This window comes from Sprattus sprattus, assembly GCF_963457725.1.
Source record: "Sprattus sprattus genome assembly, contig: scaffold_25, whole genome shotgun sequence".
Taxonomy (NCBI): Eukaryota; Metazoa; Chordata; class Actinopteri; order Clupeiformes; family Clupeidae; genus Sprattus; species Sprattus sprattus.
The window spans coordinates 846,906-862,738 of NW_027667020.1; the positions used below are offsets into that span (position 1 = coordinate 846,906).

The window sequence follows — 15,833 nt, forward strand, 5'->3', positions numbered from 1 at the left end:
AGAGAGACACCCAGACAGCTCCAAACACTGCCCAGTGTGTTGGGTTCACTTACTGGGAGGCCTACAGACACACACACCTCCCCAGACAGGCCTAAGAAGCCTGCTGTCTATTAAAGGTCCCCAGAGGTCAGAGAGACACACAGAGAGCTCCAAACACTGCCCAGTGTGTTGGGTTCACTTACTGGGAGGCCTACAGACACACACACCTCCCCAGACAGGCCTTATTAGCCTGCTGTCTATTAAAGGTCCCCAGAGGTCAGAGAGACACACAGAGAGCTCCAAACACTGCCCTGTGTACTGTATTAAGTCACAGCAAGCCCCAATGGCTCACACTTGTCTCCCTTTAGGCCCAAAAATTCTGCCTGCTATTAAAGCTCTCTGAGGGTCCCACAGACACACACAGAGCTCCCAGCACTGCCCAGCACTAACCCTAACCCCCAGTACTGCCCTCAGCCCCAGCCCACTGCCCCCAAACACAGTGAGCTTCTTGAGGCTCCCACAGACACACACAGAGCTCCCAGCACTGCTGGACGTCTAACTGAGGTCGCCATTGAATTCTAGATAGCTCGCTCCGTTTCTCGCTTGCCGCCACAGCCTTCAGACGATCAGTCATCAGCACAAGTTCGCCTCATGAAAACCGGAGATTCATACCGATCTGCCACGCCCCACTGTGTGGTGTGTTTGTTTAGTGTGTAGCGCAGTTGCACTACGGGGTGTTGAGCTGCTTATTATGTGTAGGTTTTTAAGGATGCAATGTGTCGAGCCTTATAGAGTCGAGCCTTCCTCTTGAGCCAGAGAGACCTATGTGACAAGGACCGAGTTGCTTCATGTGGGGTTCGATCCTACGATTTTCAGGTGGTTTCGTCGAAACTAACACCTTTAATGGGTGGTTTCACCAAGACTTGCCCTTCGCGGGGTTCGAACCTGTGCTTCTCAGGTACTTCAGCCACTAATATGCCTCTCCCCACTCATCCGGGGCAAATTCTCGCTAGAGAAGGGTTCGGCAAGGTGACAGAGAGCTCCGTAGAGCCCTCGGCGTCCCAGGCCTGGAGGCTGACCGCGGTGGCGGGGAGGTGGGACCTGTGAGACAGGGTGCCTCCCCTGGCGGGTCACGGTTTCCAATCGGTCAGAAGGTTTAGGAGAGGAGAGGGAGGAGAGTGTGGTCAACAGTCCGCTTCAAACCGCTTGAAAATCGGACACTCAGAGGCTGAGCTACTTCTTCGTCGAACTTTTTTTATTTTTCGTTCTGAGCCTAAGTCCACTTTTTTAGGGTGCTCTCGATTTTCAGAAGGTGTCCGAGAAAGGTGCATGGTCGTCGGACTGACCGTTTTCGGTCGGGAGGGTATTTTGTGGAGCCTCCGCCACCACCCCCAACTTTTTCGTACCCATGGTTAACCAAAACCCTACCCATGGTTAACCAAAATGGACTTAGAAAAAATCCACAGTTTTCAGACCTAGGGTTAGGGGAAATGAGAACCCTGCAAAGCACCAAGAGAGAGCGAGTGAGTACCAAGCCCGGGGTCAAGGAAAAAGGGTATTGGGTCTTGGGTTAAGGTTAGGAATAGGGTAAGGTTAGGGCACAAGGTTTAAGGATTTTAAGATGGGGGGTAGGTTAGGATCAGTCGTCCCCAGGCCCGGCACCACACACACACCTCAAAGCACAAGGCAGGTTGGGCACTGGCCATCCCTAAATCTCGCGAGTGATACTCTCTTCCCAGGTTAGGGTAAGTATTTCCAAATTGGAATGTGGGTAATGATCGTTCATTGAGTTCCCTGTTGTTTGGGTTGAAAATAGGCCTAAAGTGGCTTTTAATGTAAAGTTAGCCTTGTTAGCTTAATGCGTGTCAAAATGACATCGCCCAAAAAATTACAGTTGACATTTGTCAGACCGTCTTCTCAAAATGAGGTTAAATATCTCTAGCTTGAGGTTGCAACGTTTCGACTCCAATTGAGTCTTCATCAGGCAGCGTAGAGTTCGGCTTTGATTAGCACGATGTTAGCTAGTCGGCATAACAGTGCCTATATAGGCATTTAAACATTAAGCAGGCTTTAACTTTATTTAGCTTTGTTGTATTGCAGTAGGCATTATTAGGTCGATGTTTCCTCTTTGAGGCTTGCAGAGCAAATGAGCTTCAATGGCTCTTACTCATCCTTAAGTAGGTTACAGACCACCACTTCCAATGAACGATTTTGTGTATTCTCCAGGTGAGTAAAAGGTATTTTTATAAATAATATTTCCGAATTGGAATGTGAGTAGTGTTCGTTCACTGAGTTCCCTGTTGTTTGGGTTGAAAATAAGCCTAAAATGGCATTGTATTGCAGTAGGCATTATTAGGTAGATGTTTCCTCTTCGAGGCTTGCAGAGCAAATGAGCTTCAATGGCTCTGTGCTCAACCTTAAATAGGTTACAGACCACCACTTCAAATGAACGATTTTTTGTACTCTTTTCTTACAGGTGAGACAGACTGTATCCTGGAGGAGCGCAGTTTCCTTCACAGGCGATAAAGAGTGATTTGTGTATTGTTTGTATGAATAATTTTTCTTAAAACAATAAAGAATATTATTTCCTGGTTGGTGTGTTGTTTTTATGAATAAAATATTAGAGAGAACACTCTAATGAGACCGGGAGGCACTGGCGTGTTAGGGGAAATGAGAACCCTGCAAAGCACCAAGAGAGAGCGAGTGAGTACCAAGCCCGGGGTCAAGGAAAAAGGGTATTGGGTCTTGGGTTAAGGTTAGGAATAGGGTAAGGTTAGGGCACAAGGTTTAAGGATTTTAAGATGGGGGGTAGGTTAGGATCAGTCGTCCCCAGGCCCGGCACCACACACACACCTCAAAGCACAAGGCAGGTTGGGCACTGGCCATCCCTAAATCTCGCGAGTGATACTCTCTTCCCAGGTTAGGGTAAGTATTTCCAAATTGGAATGTGGGTAATGATCGTTCATTGAGTTCCCTGTTGTTTGGGTTGAAAATAGGCCTAAAGTGGCTTTTAATGTAAAGTTAGCCTTGTTAGCTTAATGCGTGTCAAAATGACATCGCCCAAAAAATTACAGTTGACATTTGTCAGACCGTCTTCTCAAAATGAGGTTAAATATCTCTAGCTTGAGGTTGCAACGTTTCGACTCCAATTGAGTCTTCATCAGGCAGCGTAGAGTTCGGCTTTGATTAGCACGATGTTAGCTAGTCGGCATAACAGTGCCTATATAGGCATTTAAACATTAAGCAGGCTTTAACTTTATTTAGCTTTGTTGTATTGCAGTAGGCATTATTAGGTCGATGTTTCCTCTTTGAGGCTTGCAGAGCAAATGAGCTTCAATGGCTCTTACTCATCCTTAAGTAGGTTACAGACCACCACTTCCAATGAACGATTTTGTGTATTCTCCAGGTGAGTAAAAGGTATTTTTATAAATAATATTTCCGAATTGGAATGTGAGTAGTGTTCGTTCACTGAGTTCCCTGTTGTTTGGGTTGAAAATAAGCCTAAAATGGCATTGTATTGCAGTAGGCATTATTAGGTAGATGTTTCCTCTTCGAGGCTTGCAGAGCAAATGAGCTTCAATGGCTCTGTGCTCAACCTTAAATAGGTTACAGACCACCACTTCAAATGAACGATTTTTTGTACTCTTTTCTTACAGGTGAGACAGACTGTATCCTGGAGGAGCGCAGTTTCCTTCACAGGCGATAAAGAGTGATTTGTGTATTGTTTGTATGAATAATTTTTCTTAAAACAATAAAGAATTTTATTTCCTGGTTGGTGTGTTGTTTTTATGAATAAAATATTAGAGAGAACACTCTAATGAGACCGGGAGGCACTGGCGTGTTAGGGGAAATGAGAACCCTGCAAAGCACCAAGAGAGAGCGAGTGAGTACCAAGCCCGGGGTCAAGGAAAAAGGGTATTGGGTCTTGGGTTAAGGTTAGGAATAGGGTAAGGTTAGGGCACAAGGTTTAAGGATTTTAAGATGGGGGGTAGGTTAGGATCAGTCGTCCCCAGGCCCGGCACCACACACACACCTCAAAGCACAAGGCAGGTTGGGCACTGGCCATCCCTAAATCTCGCGAGTGATACTCTCTTCCCAGGTTAGGGTAAGTATTTCCAAATTGGAATGTGGGTAATGATCGTTCATTGAGTTCCCTGTTGTTTGGGTTGAAAATAGGCCTAAAGTGGCTTTTAATGTAAAGTTAGCCTTGTTAGCTTAATGCGTGTCAAAATGACATCGCCCAAAAAATTACAGTTGACATTTGTCAGACCGTCTTCTCAAAATGAGGTTAAATATCTCTAGCTTGAGGTTGCAACGTTTCGACTCCAATTGAGTCTTCATCAGGCAGCGTAGAGTTCGGCTTTGATTAGCACGATGTTAGCTAGTCGGCATAACAGTGCCTATATAGGCATTTAAACATTAAGCAGGCTTTAACTTTATTTAGCTTTGTTGTATTGCAGTAGGCATTATTAGGTCGATGTTTCCTCTTTGAGGCTTGCAGAGCAAATGAGCTTCAATGGCTCTTACTCATCCTTAAGTAGGTTACAGACCACCACTTCCAATGAACGATTTTGTGTATTCTCCAGGTGAGTAAAAGGTATTTTTATAAATAATATTTCCGAATTGGAATGTGAGTAGTGTTCGTTCACTGAGTTCCCTGTTGTTTGGGTTGAAAATAAGCCTAAAATGGCATTGTATTGCAGTAGGCATTATTAGGTAGATGTTTCCTCTTCGAGGCTTGCAGAGCAAATGAGCTTCAATGGCTCTGTGCTCAACCTTAAATAGGTTACAGACCACCACTTCAAATGAACGATTTTTTGTACTCTTTTCTTACAGGTGAGACAGACTGTATCCTGGAGGAGCGCAGTTTCCTTCACAGGCGATAAAGAGTGATTTGTGTATTGTTTGTATGAATAATTTTTCTTAAAACAATAAAGAATTTTATTTCCTGGTTGGTGTGTTGTTTTTATGAATAAAATATTAGAGAGAACACTCTAATGAGACCGGGAGGCACTGGCGTGTTAGGGGAAATGAGAACCCTGCAAAGCACCAAGAGAGAGCGAGTGAGTACCAAGCCCGGGGTCAAGGAAAAAGGGTATTGGGTCTTGGGTTAAGGTTAGGAATAGGGTAAGGTTAGGGCACAAGGTTTAAGGATTTTAAGATGGGGGGTAGGTTAGGATCAGTCGTCCCCAGGCCCGGCACCACACACACACCTCAAAGCACAAGGCAGGTTGGGCACTGGCCATCCCTAAATCTCGCGAGTGATACTCTCTTCCCAGGTTAGGGTAAGTATTTCCAAATTGGAATGTGGGTAATGATCGTTCATTGAGTTCCCTGTTGTTTGGGTTGAAAATAGGCCTAAAGTGGCTTTTAATGTAAAGTTAGCCTTGTTAGCTTAATGCGTGTCAAAATGACATCGCCCAAAAAATTACAGTTGACATTTGTCAGACCGTCTTCTCAAAATGAGGTTAAATATCTCTAGCTTGAGGTTGCAACGTTTCGACTCCAATTGAGTCTTCATCAGGCAGCGTAGAGTTCGGCTTTGATTAGCACGATGTTAGCTAGTCGGCATAACAGTGCCTATATAGGCATTTAAACATTAAGCAGGCTTTAACTTTATTTAGCTTTGTTGTATTGCAGTAGGCATTATTAGGTCGATGTTTCCTCTTTGAGGCTTGCAGAGCAAATGAGCTTCAATGGCTCTTACTCATCCTTAAGTAGGTTACAGACCACCACTTCCAATGAACGATTTTGTGTATTCTCCAGGTGAGTAAAAGGTATTTTTATAAATAATATTTCCGAATTGGAATGTGAGTAGTGTTCGTTCACTGAGTTCCCTGTTGTTTGGGTTGAAAATAAGCCTAAAATGGCATTGTATTGCAGTAGGCATTATTAGGTAGATGTTTCCTCTTCGAGGCTTGCAGAGCAAATGAGCTTCAATGGCTCTGTGCTCAACCTTAAATAGGTTACAGACCACCACTTCAAATGAACGATTTTTTGTACTCTTTTCTTACAGGTGAGACAGACTGTATCCTGGAGGAGCGCAGTTTCCTTCACAGGCGATAAAGAGTGATTTGTGTATTGTTTGTATGAATAATTTTTCTTAAAACAATAAAGAATTTTATTTCCTGGTTGGTGTGTTGTTTTTATGAATAAAATATTAGAGAGAACACTCTAATGAGACCGGGAGGCACTGGCGTGTTAGGGGAAATGAGAACCCTGCAAAGCACCAAGAGAGAGCGAGTGAGTACCAAGCCCGGGGTCAAGGAAAAAGGGTATTGGGTCTTGGGTTAAGGTTAGGAATAGGGTAAGGTTAGGGCACAAGGTTTAAGGATTTTAAGATGGGGGGTAGGTTAGGATCAGTCGTCCCCAGGCCCGGCACCACACACACACCTCAAAGCACAAGGCAGGTTGGGCACTGGCCATCCCTAAATCTCGCGAGTGATACTCTCTTCCCAGGTTAGGGTAAGTATTTCCAAATTGGAATGTGGGTAATGATCGTTCATTGAGTTCCCTGTTGTTTGGGTTGAAAATAGGCCTAAAGTGGCTTTTAATGTAAAGTTAGCCTTGTTAGCTTAATGCGTGTCAAAATGACATCGCCCAAAAAATTACAGTTGACATTTGTCAGACCGTCTTCTCAAAATGAGGTTAAATATCTCTAGCTTGAGGTTGCAACGTTTCGACTCCAATTGAGTCTTCATCAGGCAGCGTAGAGTTCGGCTTTGATTAGCACGATGTTAGCTAGTCGGCATAACAGTGCCTATATAGGCATTTAAACATTAAGCAGGCTTTAACTTTATTTAGCTTTGTTGTATTGCAGTAGGCATTATTAGGTCGATGTTTCCTCTTTGAGGCTTGCAGAGCAAATGAGCTTCAATGGCTCTTACTCATCCTTAAGTAGGTTACAGACCACCACTTCCAATGAACGATTTTGTGTATTCTCCAGGTGAGTAAAAGGTATTTTTATAAATAATATTTCCGAATTGGAATGTGAGTAGTGTTCGTTCACTGAGTTCCCTGTTGTTTGGGTTGAAAATAAGCCTAAAATGGCATTGTATTGCAGTAGGCATTATTAGGTAGATGTTTCCTCTTCGAGGCTTGCAGAGCAAATGAGCTTCAATGGCTCTGTGCTCAACCTTAAATAGGTTACAGACCACCACTTCAAATGAACGATTTTTTGTACTCTTTTCTTACAGGTGAGACAGACTGTATCCTGGAGGAGCGCAGTTTCCTTCACAGGCGATAAAGAGTGATTTGTGTATTGTTTGTATGAATAATTTTTCTTAAAACAATAAAGAATTTTATTTCCTGGTTGGTGTGTTGTTTTTATGAATAAAATATTAGAGAGAACACTCTAATGAGACCGGGAGGCACTGGCGTGTTAGGGGAAATGAGAACCCTGCAAAGCACCAAGAGAGAGCGAGTGAGTACCAAGCCCGGGGTCAAGGAAAAAGGGTATTGGGTCTTGGGTTAAGGTTAGGAATAGGGTAAGGTTAGGGCACAAGGTTTAAGGATTTTAAGATGGGGGGTAGGTTAGGATCAGTCGTCCCCAGGCCCGGCACCACACACACACCTCAAAGCACAAGGCAGGTTGGGCACTGGCCATCCCTAAATCTCGCGAGTGATACTCTCTTCCCAGGTTAGGGTAAGTATTTCCAAATTGGAATGTGGGTAATGATCGTTCATTGAGTTCCCTGTTGTTTGGGTTGAAAATAGGCCTAAAGTGGCTTTTAATGTAAAGTTAGCCTTGTTAGCTTAATGCGTGTCAAAATGACATCGCCCAAAAAATTACAGTTGACATTTGTCAGACCGTCTTCTCAAAATGAGGTTAAATATCTCTAGCTTGAGGTTGCAACGTTTCGACTCCAATTGAGTCTTCATCAGGCAGCGTAGAGTTCGGCTTTGATTAGCACGATGTTAGCTAGTCGGCATAACAGTGCCTATATAGGCATTTAAACATTAAGCAGGCTTTAACTTTATTTAGCTTTGTTGTATTGCAGTAGGCATTATTAGGTCGATGTTTCCTCTTTGAGGCTTGCAGAGCAAATGAGCTTCAATGGCTCTTACTCATCCTTAAGTAGGTTACAGACCACCACTTCCAATGAACGATTTTGTGTATTCTCCAGGTGAGTAAAAGGTATTTTTATAAATAATATTTCCGAATTGGAATGTGAGTAGTGTTCGTTCACTGAGTTCCCTGTTGTTTGGGTTGAAAATAAGCCTAAAATGGCATTGTATTGCAGTAGGCATTATTAGGTAGATGTTTCCTCTTCGAGGCTTGCAGAGCAAATGAGCTTCAATGGCTCTGTGCTCAACCTTAAATAGGTTACAGACCACCACTTCAAATGAACGATTTTTTGTACTCTTTTCTTACAGGTGAGACAGACTGTATCCTGGAGGAGCGCAGTTTCCTTCACAGGCGATAAAGAGTGATTTGTGTATTGTTTGTATGAATAATTTTTCTTAAAACAATAAAGAATTTTATTTCCTGGTTGGTGTGTTGTTTTTATGAATAAAATATTAGAGAGAACACTCTAATGAGACCGGGAGGCACTGGCGTGTTAGGGGAAATGAGAACCCTGCAAAGCACCAAGAGAGAGCGAGTGAGTACCAAGCCCGGGGTCAAGGAAAAAGGGTATTGGGTCTTGGGTTAAGGTTAGGAATAGGGTAAGGTTATAACCACGTTGGCACTCGGTGTAGCACTTCTGGAATTTCATGTAGCCCACTTGGAGATATCGGTAGTCTCTTTGGAATTTTTCCACAAAAGCTACTTCACTTCCAAGGTTAGCGAATGCAGTTAGCGCATCAGATGTAATGTCAATGGATGCCTCCAAATCCCGCGCACTTCCAAGTAGAAACTCTGGAATTCCAGTTAAGGACTAAGTGTTCACAGAAATTAACAAAAAAAAATTAGGAGCTACTTTTAGATTTTTGTTGTTTATATTTGTAACTTGTTTCAAAAATTAAGACATTTAACTATTTTTTTTCAGTCTTTGAAAGTTGCTAGTGTGATACCACCAAATGGCCACAAGGGGGCATAAATTCCCCATCAGAAGTTCCCGAATAGCACCAGGCTGCCCTTCCGCAGTATTAACTGTATGTTTTCCCGACTCTAGGTGCTCATTTCCCCGCAAACATTCAGTAAAGGCTCCCTGCCTGGATGTGAGGTAGTACATGTGGAAGTAATGTAATATATATGGCAGTTCAGGTTGCCCTTCTGGAGTATTAACCGGATGTTTACCCGACTTAAGGTGATCATTTCCCCGCACATATTCAGTAAAGGCTCCCTGCCTGGGTGTGAGGTAGTACATGTGGAAGTAATGTAATATATATGGAAGTTCAGGGTACCCTTCCGGAGTATTAACTGGATGTTTACCCGACTTTAGGTGCTCTTTTCCCCGCAGAAATTCACTAAAGGGTCCCTGCCTGGGTGTGAGGTAGTACATGTGGAAGTAAGGTAATATATATGGAAGTTCAGGTTTCCCTTCCGGACTATTAACCGGATGTTTACCCGACTTAAGGTGATCATTTCCCCGCACACTTTCACTAAAGGGTCCCTGCCAGGGTGTGAGGAGGTACATGTGGAAGTAAGGTATTATAAATGGAAGTTCAGGTTTCCCTTCCAGAGTATTAACTGGATGTTTACCCGACTTTATGTGCTTATTTCCCCGCAGACATTCACTACAGGGTCCCTGCCTGGGTCAGATGTAGTACATCTGGAATTAAGGTAATATATGTGGAAGGTCAGGTTTCCCTTCCGGAGTATTAACTGGATGTTTACCCGACTTTAGGTGCTTCTTTCCCCGCAGATATTCACTACAGGGTCCCTGCTTGGGTCAGAGGTAGTACATCTGGAAGTAAGGTAATATATATGGAAGTTCAGGTTTCCCTTCCGGACTATTAACCGAATGTTTACCCGACTTAAGGTGATCATTTCCCCGCAGACATTCACTAAAGGGTCCCTGCCAGGGTGTGAGGTAGTACATGTGGAAGTAAGGTATTATAGATGGAAGTTCAGGTTTCCCTTCCAGAGTATTAACTGGATGTTTACCCGACTTTATGTGCTTATTTCCCCGCAGACATTCACTACAGGGTCCCTGCCTGGGTCAGATGTAGTACATCTGGAATTAAGGTAATATATGTGGAAGGTCAGGTTTCCCTTCCGGAGTATTAACTGGATGTTTACCCGACTTTAGGTGCTTCTTTCCCCGCAGTCATTCACTACAGGGTCCCTGCTTGGGTCAGAGGTAGTACATCTGGAAGTAAGGTAATATATGTGGAAGGTCAGGTTGCCCTTCCGGAGTATTAACTGGATATTTACCCGACTTTAGGTGCTCATTTCCCCGCACACTTTCACTAAAGGGTCCCTGCCTGGGTGTGAGGTAGTAAATGTGGAAGATAGGTAATATATATGGAAGTTCAGGTTGCCCTTCTGGAGTATTAACTGGATGTTTACCCGACTTTGGGTGAACCTGAAGTCCACATCATGAGCACCTCATGGAGTGAAACTCTTTGATATTATATTTTGTGTTTTAATACAATTAATTTCATTTTCAAAGATATTTGAAAGACAAACAAAGTAAGTTTTTGTTCTTTTTTTTTTATTTTCTCATTCAAGTCAAAGTAATTTCTCATTTTAGAGGTCAGTGGTGCTGCTTGTGACATTCACATCGCCTGTGATGGCTAATCTTCTGTGTTTCGGGGGACTTGCATCCTCTCTAATGTCATTTGCGGTGTCTTCTTCCACCATTTCCTCCTTGCACTTGTAGCGGTGGTAGACACTGAAGGTGATCACAGCAAGGACCAGGAGGCTGCTCACTACTGTTCCTGCTACCATGCCAACCATGGAAGGAGGAATAATCTTTAGTTCCAAAAAGCAGCCCTCCATTCCAACCCGGTTCCTGGCAATGCAGCTATAGGTCCCTGAATCCCTCTCTTCTGCTACTGGGATGTGGAGCGTGCCTGCAACAGCATCCAAGCGGGCAGAGGATGGTAGCGTGTAGGGTCCGGTGGTTCTCTGCCAGTTGTAGTCGATGGGGATTGCACCTTCCAGGGCATTGCAGTGCAACACCACATTTCTGCCCACCTCTTCAGTGCCCTTTGTGTGACAACTTGGCTTGGAGGGAGCATGTATCACCCGGAGGATAACCGAAATTCTTTGGATACCAGGGACCTTCTTCACTTGGCACCTGTAAGTCCCAGAATCTGAGGGTGTCAGTAGTAGCAGGTTAATGGAGGCATCTCCTTTCCTTGGATCCATTGAAATGAAGTGGACCCTGCCTTTGAGTGGCACGTAGTAGTTGTCATAGATCTGCCCGGCGGAATACACAATGATTACTGGGTCCTCTGTTAGTCCAGGGTTAGACAGCCGAGTCCACTCAATTTCCAGAGGTCCAAGGTCATCTGGGGCGAGGGTGAATTGGCAGTCCAGTGCTGCGCCTCCTCCAACCGCCTTCTCCACAAGTTTCTTGTTGGTCGAGTTGATCAGGACGCTGCTACATTTGACGGTCAGCAATAGTAATATTTGGAATATTTGCCAGTCCATTGTTGGGTGCCTTTGGATTCATCCCCCTTTTATATGTTTCCACAGGCTTGCAGACAATAATTTGAACCAATTCATTTGCTCCAGTATTTATACCAATAACCAATAGATTTGCAGGATGTAAAAATAGCAAGATGACGTAGGTGAGCTAAGGCTATAAATACTGCCATCTCTCCATTCAAATCCATACACACTGCAAGAATCGTTATGTAGCGGATTGACAAAGCACCGACTAGGACAAGCCAAATCTTGAACCAGACCAAAGAGAAGCTGGAGGAAAAGCGTGAAGCTGGAAAGGAAATCTTGGTGAAGAAATGTCAGGTATGTGGAACTTTTCACTCTGTGTTTAAGTCATTATGTCCAAAAGTTTTACTGTAAAAAATATTAATGAAATTCTATACTACTGTCTGGCTTCACCACAGTAATAGTGCCTGTTCATGTAGCAGTTCCCCCAAATATACCGATTGGCCGCCCAGATGTGGAAGAAATTGGAGGGTCCTGCAGGCAAGTTTAGTTCCTCTTTTCTATACTGATATTGTGCATATTACTAATCAATTTAATTTGCCACTATTTTAACTAAAATTATTCATTTTTCTTGCAGATGCACCTGTGGCAATCCGTGTGACCTATTCACACTGTCTTTGGCGGCAGTCCTGTTCGGCCTGCTGCTAATAATTTATTATATAATATTGGTCATAGTATACCACAATAAAAAATAAAAAAGATTGCTGAAGTTGTCATGTCTTTAATTCACCTTTGCATCCATAAAGCTGGCCAAGGCTATTAACTGTATTAGATGAACATAGTGTAGCTTTCCTGGATGTTCATGTAATTGTTTTGGAACACTGTGTAGCTTTTCTGGAAGTTCATGTAGTTGTTTTGGAACACTGTGTAGCTTTTCTGGAAGTTCATGTAGTTGTTTTGGAATATTGCGTAGCTTTTCTGGAAGTTCATGTAGCAGTTTTGGAACATTGCGTATATTTTCTGTTAGTGGATGTGATTGGCCTATTCAAATTAGGAGGCATAGTCTATTATCTGTTTGAATAGCAAGATGACGTAGGCAAGCTAAGGCTATAAATGCCGCCATCTCTCCATTCAAATCCATACACACTGCAAGAATTGTCATGCGTCATCGGATTGAGAAAGCACAGACCGGGACAGCCTATTATTGCCATGTGAAGAGAAGCTGGAGGAAGCTGGAGGAAAATCTTGGGTTGTCACCGGTTAATCTGAATAACCAGCTAGATAACTCCCAGAACATGGAAGAGGTAAGTAGAATTCTTGGAAGTTGATTGTTCCACATTAATTATACATCACAACGTGTTGCAGTTCCTTATCACGTGTCTGCCTATTCTTGCCATGTGAACCAGACCGAAGAGAAGCTGGAGGAAAATCTTGGGTTGTCTCTGGTTAATCCAAATAACCAGCTAGATAACTCCCAGAACATGGAAGAGGTAAGTAGAATTCTTGGAAGTTGATTGTTTCACATTAACTGTACATCACAACGTGTTGCAGTTCCTTATCACGTGTCTGTCTGGACAGGTACACATAACACCTGATGAATTAGAGGACCAAGAGACGTATGTTGAACTCAAACCAGTTTTTTTAGAGGATGAACTGGATGAGGAGACCCGGTTCTCTCAGATCATTCCACCTTACCAGGAGCCCAAGTCCAACGTATTCCATACAGTAAGTAGAATTTATGGATGTTGCTTTGTCGGAATTGACCCTATTTTTACAGCGTGCTTTAGTTCCTAATCATTTATATTTTGCACAGGTTGAGAGTGCAGTTACTGACAGCGACTCAGAGATGGATGAACTTGACAACATTCTGAGTAATACAGATTTCTCCAAGCTGCTGCAAAAAAGGAAAAGTCCTCCTCTGCCCCTTACAAGACCTCAAAAGAAAAAGATCCCTGAAAAGAAAAAGATCCCTCAAAAGGCTTGCAGGATTCAGAAAACAAGAGCGGTTAAAAGAAAGAGCAAGAAGGGAGAAGAGGGCGATAATGGGAAGAAAGTTACAGTGACAAAGAAGCTCCACTCTGGCAAACAGCTTACTGCCAAAACGTCTAGAAAGGTAAGGTATGACCTGTGGAGGTAATAATATAATTAATTGATTGAATTCACTTGGGTTACTGCTTAATAATTGACCTCTTAATCTTTACAGTGTGAAAGGAGAAGGTTGTGCTATTCACCAGAATTCCTAGCAATGCTCAGACTGGCCTTCCAATTTGACATCCAGAAAAAGATCATCAGGGTACGGAGTATTCAAAACACCCTTAAAAACAACCCAGCACTTCTTGGAATGTGCAAAAAGATGAATGTATCTGTTGAAAATGTTCGTAACAGACTTCGAATTATGGTTAAGGAACGAGATTGATGTACACATATTTCATTAAAATGTTTGATTGGTGATTGCTGAAGTAGTCATGTCTTTAATTCACCTTTGCATCCATAAATTTGCTTTTCTGGAGGTGAACATAATTGGCCCATTCAAATTAGGAGGCGTGCCAAATCAACTGTATAAATAGCAATAATTGGCACTTCGTCATTCATTTCCACAATTGCGACCATGAAGGTAAGGACATATCTCATCATATCTGCTTATTCTGAAAACGCATGTAGTTCTCTTGGAACGTAGCGTAGCTTTCCTGGATGTTAATGTCATTGTTTTGGAACACTGAGTAGGCTTTCTGGAAGTTCATGTAGTTGATTTGGAATATAACGTAGGTTTTTTGGAAGTTCATGTAGCTGTTTTGGACTATTGTGTAGCTTATCTGGAAGTTCATGTAGTTGTTATGGAATATAATGTAGGGTTTTTTGGAAGTTCACGTAGCTGTTGTGGACTAATGTGTAGCTTATCTGAAAGTTCATGTAGTTGTTTTGAATTATTACGTAGCTTTTTTGGAAGTTCATGTTAATGTTGTGGACTATTGTGTAGCTTTTCTGGAAGTTCATGTAGTTGTTTTGGAACACTGCGTAGCTTTTGTGGTAGTGAACATAATGGGCCCATTCAAATTAGGAGGCGTGCCAAATCAACTGTATAAATAGCAATAATTGGCACTTCGTCATTCATTTCCACAATTGCGACCATGAAGGTAAGGACATATCTCATCATATCTGCTTTTCTGAAAACGCATGTAGTTCTCTTGGAACGTAGCGTAGCTTTCCTGGATGTTCATGTCATTGTTTTGGAACACTGAGTAGGCTTTCTGGAAGTTCATGTAGTTGTTATGGAATATAATGTAGGTTTTTTTTTAAGTTCACGTAGCTGTTGTTGACTTTTGTGTAGCTTATCTGAAAGTTCATGTAGTTGTTTTGAATTATTACGTAGCTTTTTTGGAAGTTCATGTTAATGTTGTGGACTATTGTGTAGCTTTTCTGGAAGTTCATGTAGTTGTTTTGGAACACTGCGTAGCTTTTGTGGTAGTGAACATAATGGGCCCATTCAAATTAGGAGGCATGCTAAATCTTCTGTATAGATAGCAAGGTTTGGCAATTCGTCATTCATTTCCACAATTGCGACCATGAAGGTATGGACATATCTCATTACATCTGCTTTTCCGAAAACGCATGTAGTTGTCTTGGAACGTAGCGTAGCTTTCCTAGATGATCATGTCATTGTTTTGGAACACTGTGTAGGCTTTCTGGAAGTTCATGTAGTTGTTATGGAATATAATGTAGGGTTTTTTGGAAGTTCATGTCATTGTTTTGGAACACTGTGTAGGCTTTCTGGAAGTTCATGTAGTTGTTATGGAATATAATGTAGGTTTTTTTGGAAGTTCATGTCATTGTTTTGGAACACTGTTTTGGCTTTCTGGAAGTTCATGTAGTTGTTATGGAATATAATGTAGTTTTTTTGGAAGTTCATGTCATTGTTTTGGAGCACTGTGTAGACTTTCTGGAAGTTCATGTAGTTGTTATGGAATATTATGCAGTTTTTTTGGAAGTTCATGTCATTGTTTTGGAACACTATTTTGGCTTTCTGGAAGTTCATGTAGTTGTTATGGAATATAATGTAGTTTTTTTTGGAATAACAGGATAAAAAGACTTGTCCGAAGTGCCAGGGTGAATTTGCCAACCTGGCGCGTCACCTGCGGCACACGCACGGGATGAGAGACAAGAGAGAGAGGAGCCTGACCGTTGGAAGGTACAGCGGGAAGCTGGGATGCCCAATACCAAACTGTACAGACAAACTGTACTCACGGCTGGATAAGCACATCATTACCAAGCACAAGCAAAAGGTTTTACTTTTACAATTGATCAAATGTTATTCGAAGATGTATTTTGCTAGATTAAAACAATTTGAAAT

At 42.5% G+C, this 15,833-nt stretch overlaps 1 protein-coding gene across 1 annotated transcript; it reads right to left on the reverse strand.

Moving 5' to 3' along the window:
• Nucleotides 1-10,615: 10,615 nt before the first annotated feature.
• Nucleotides 10,616-11,524, reverse strand: LOC308382511 (coxsackievirus and adenovirus receptor homolog; the record flags this gene model as incomplete). The annotated part of the gene is made up of 1 exon (XM_080860917.1): nt 10,616-11,524. The coding sequence occupies one exon, from the start codon at nt 11,522-11,524 to the stop codon at nt 10,616-10,618; it is 909 nt and encodes a 302-aa protein (XP_080717043.1).
• Between the last annotated feature and the right edge of the window lie 4,309 nt (nt 11,525-15,833).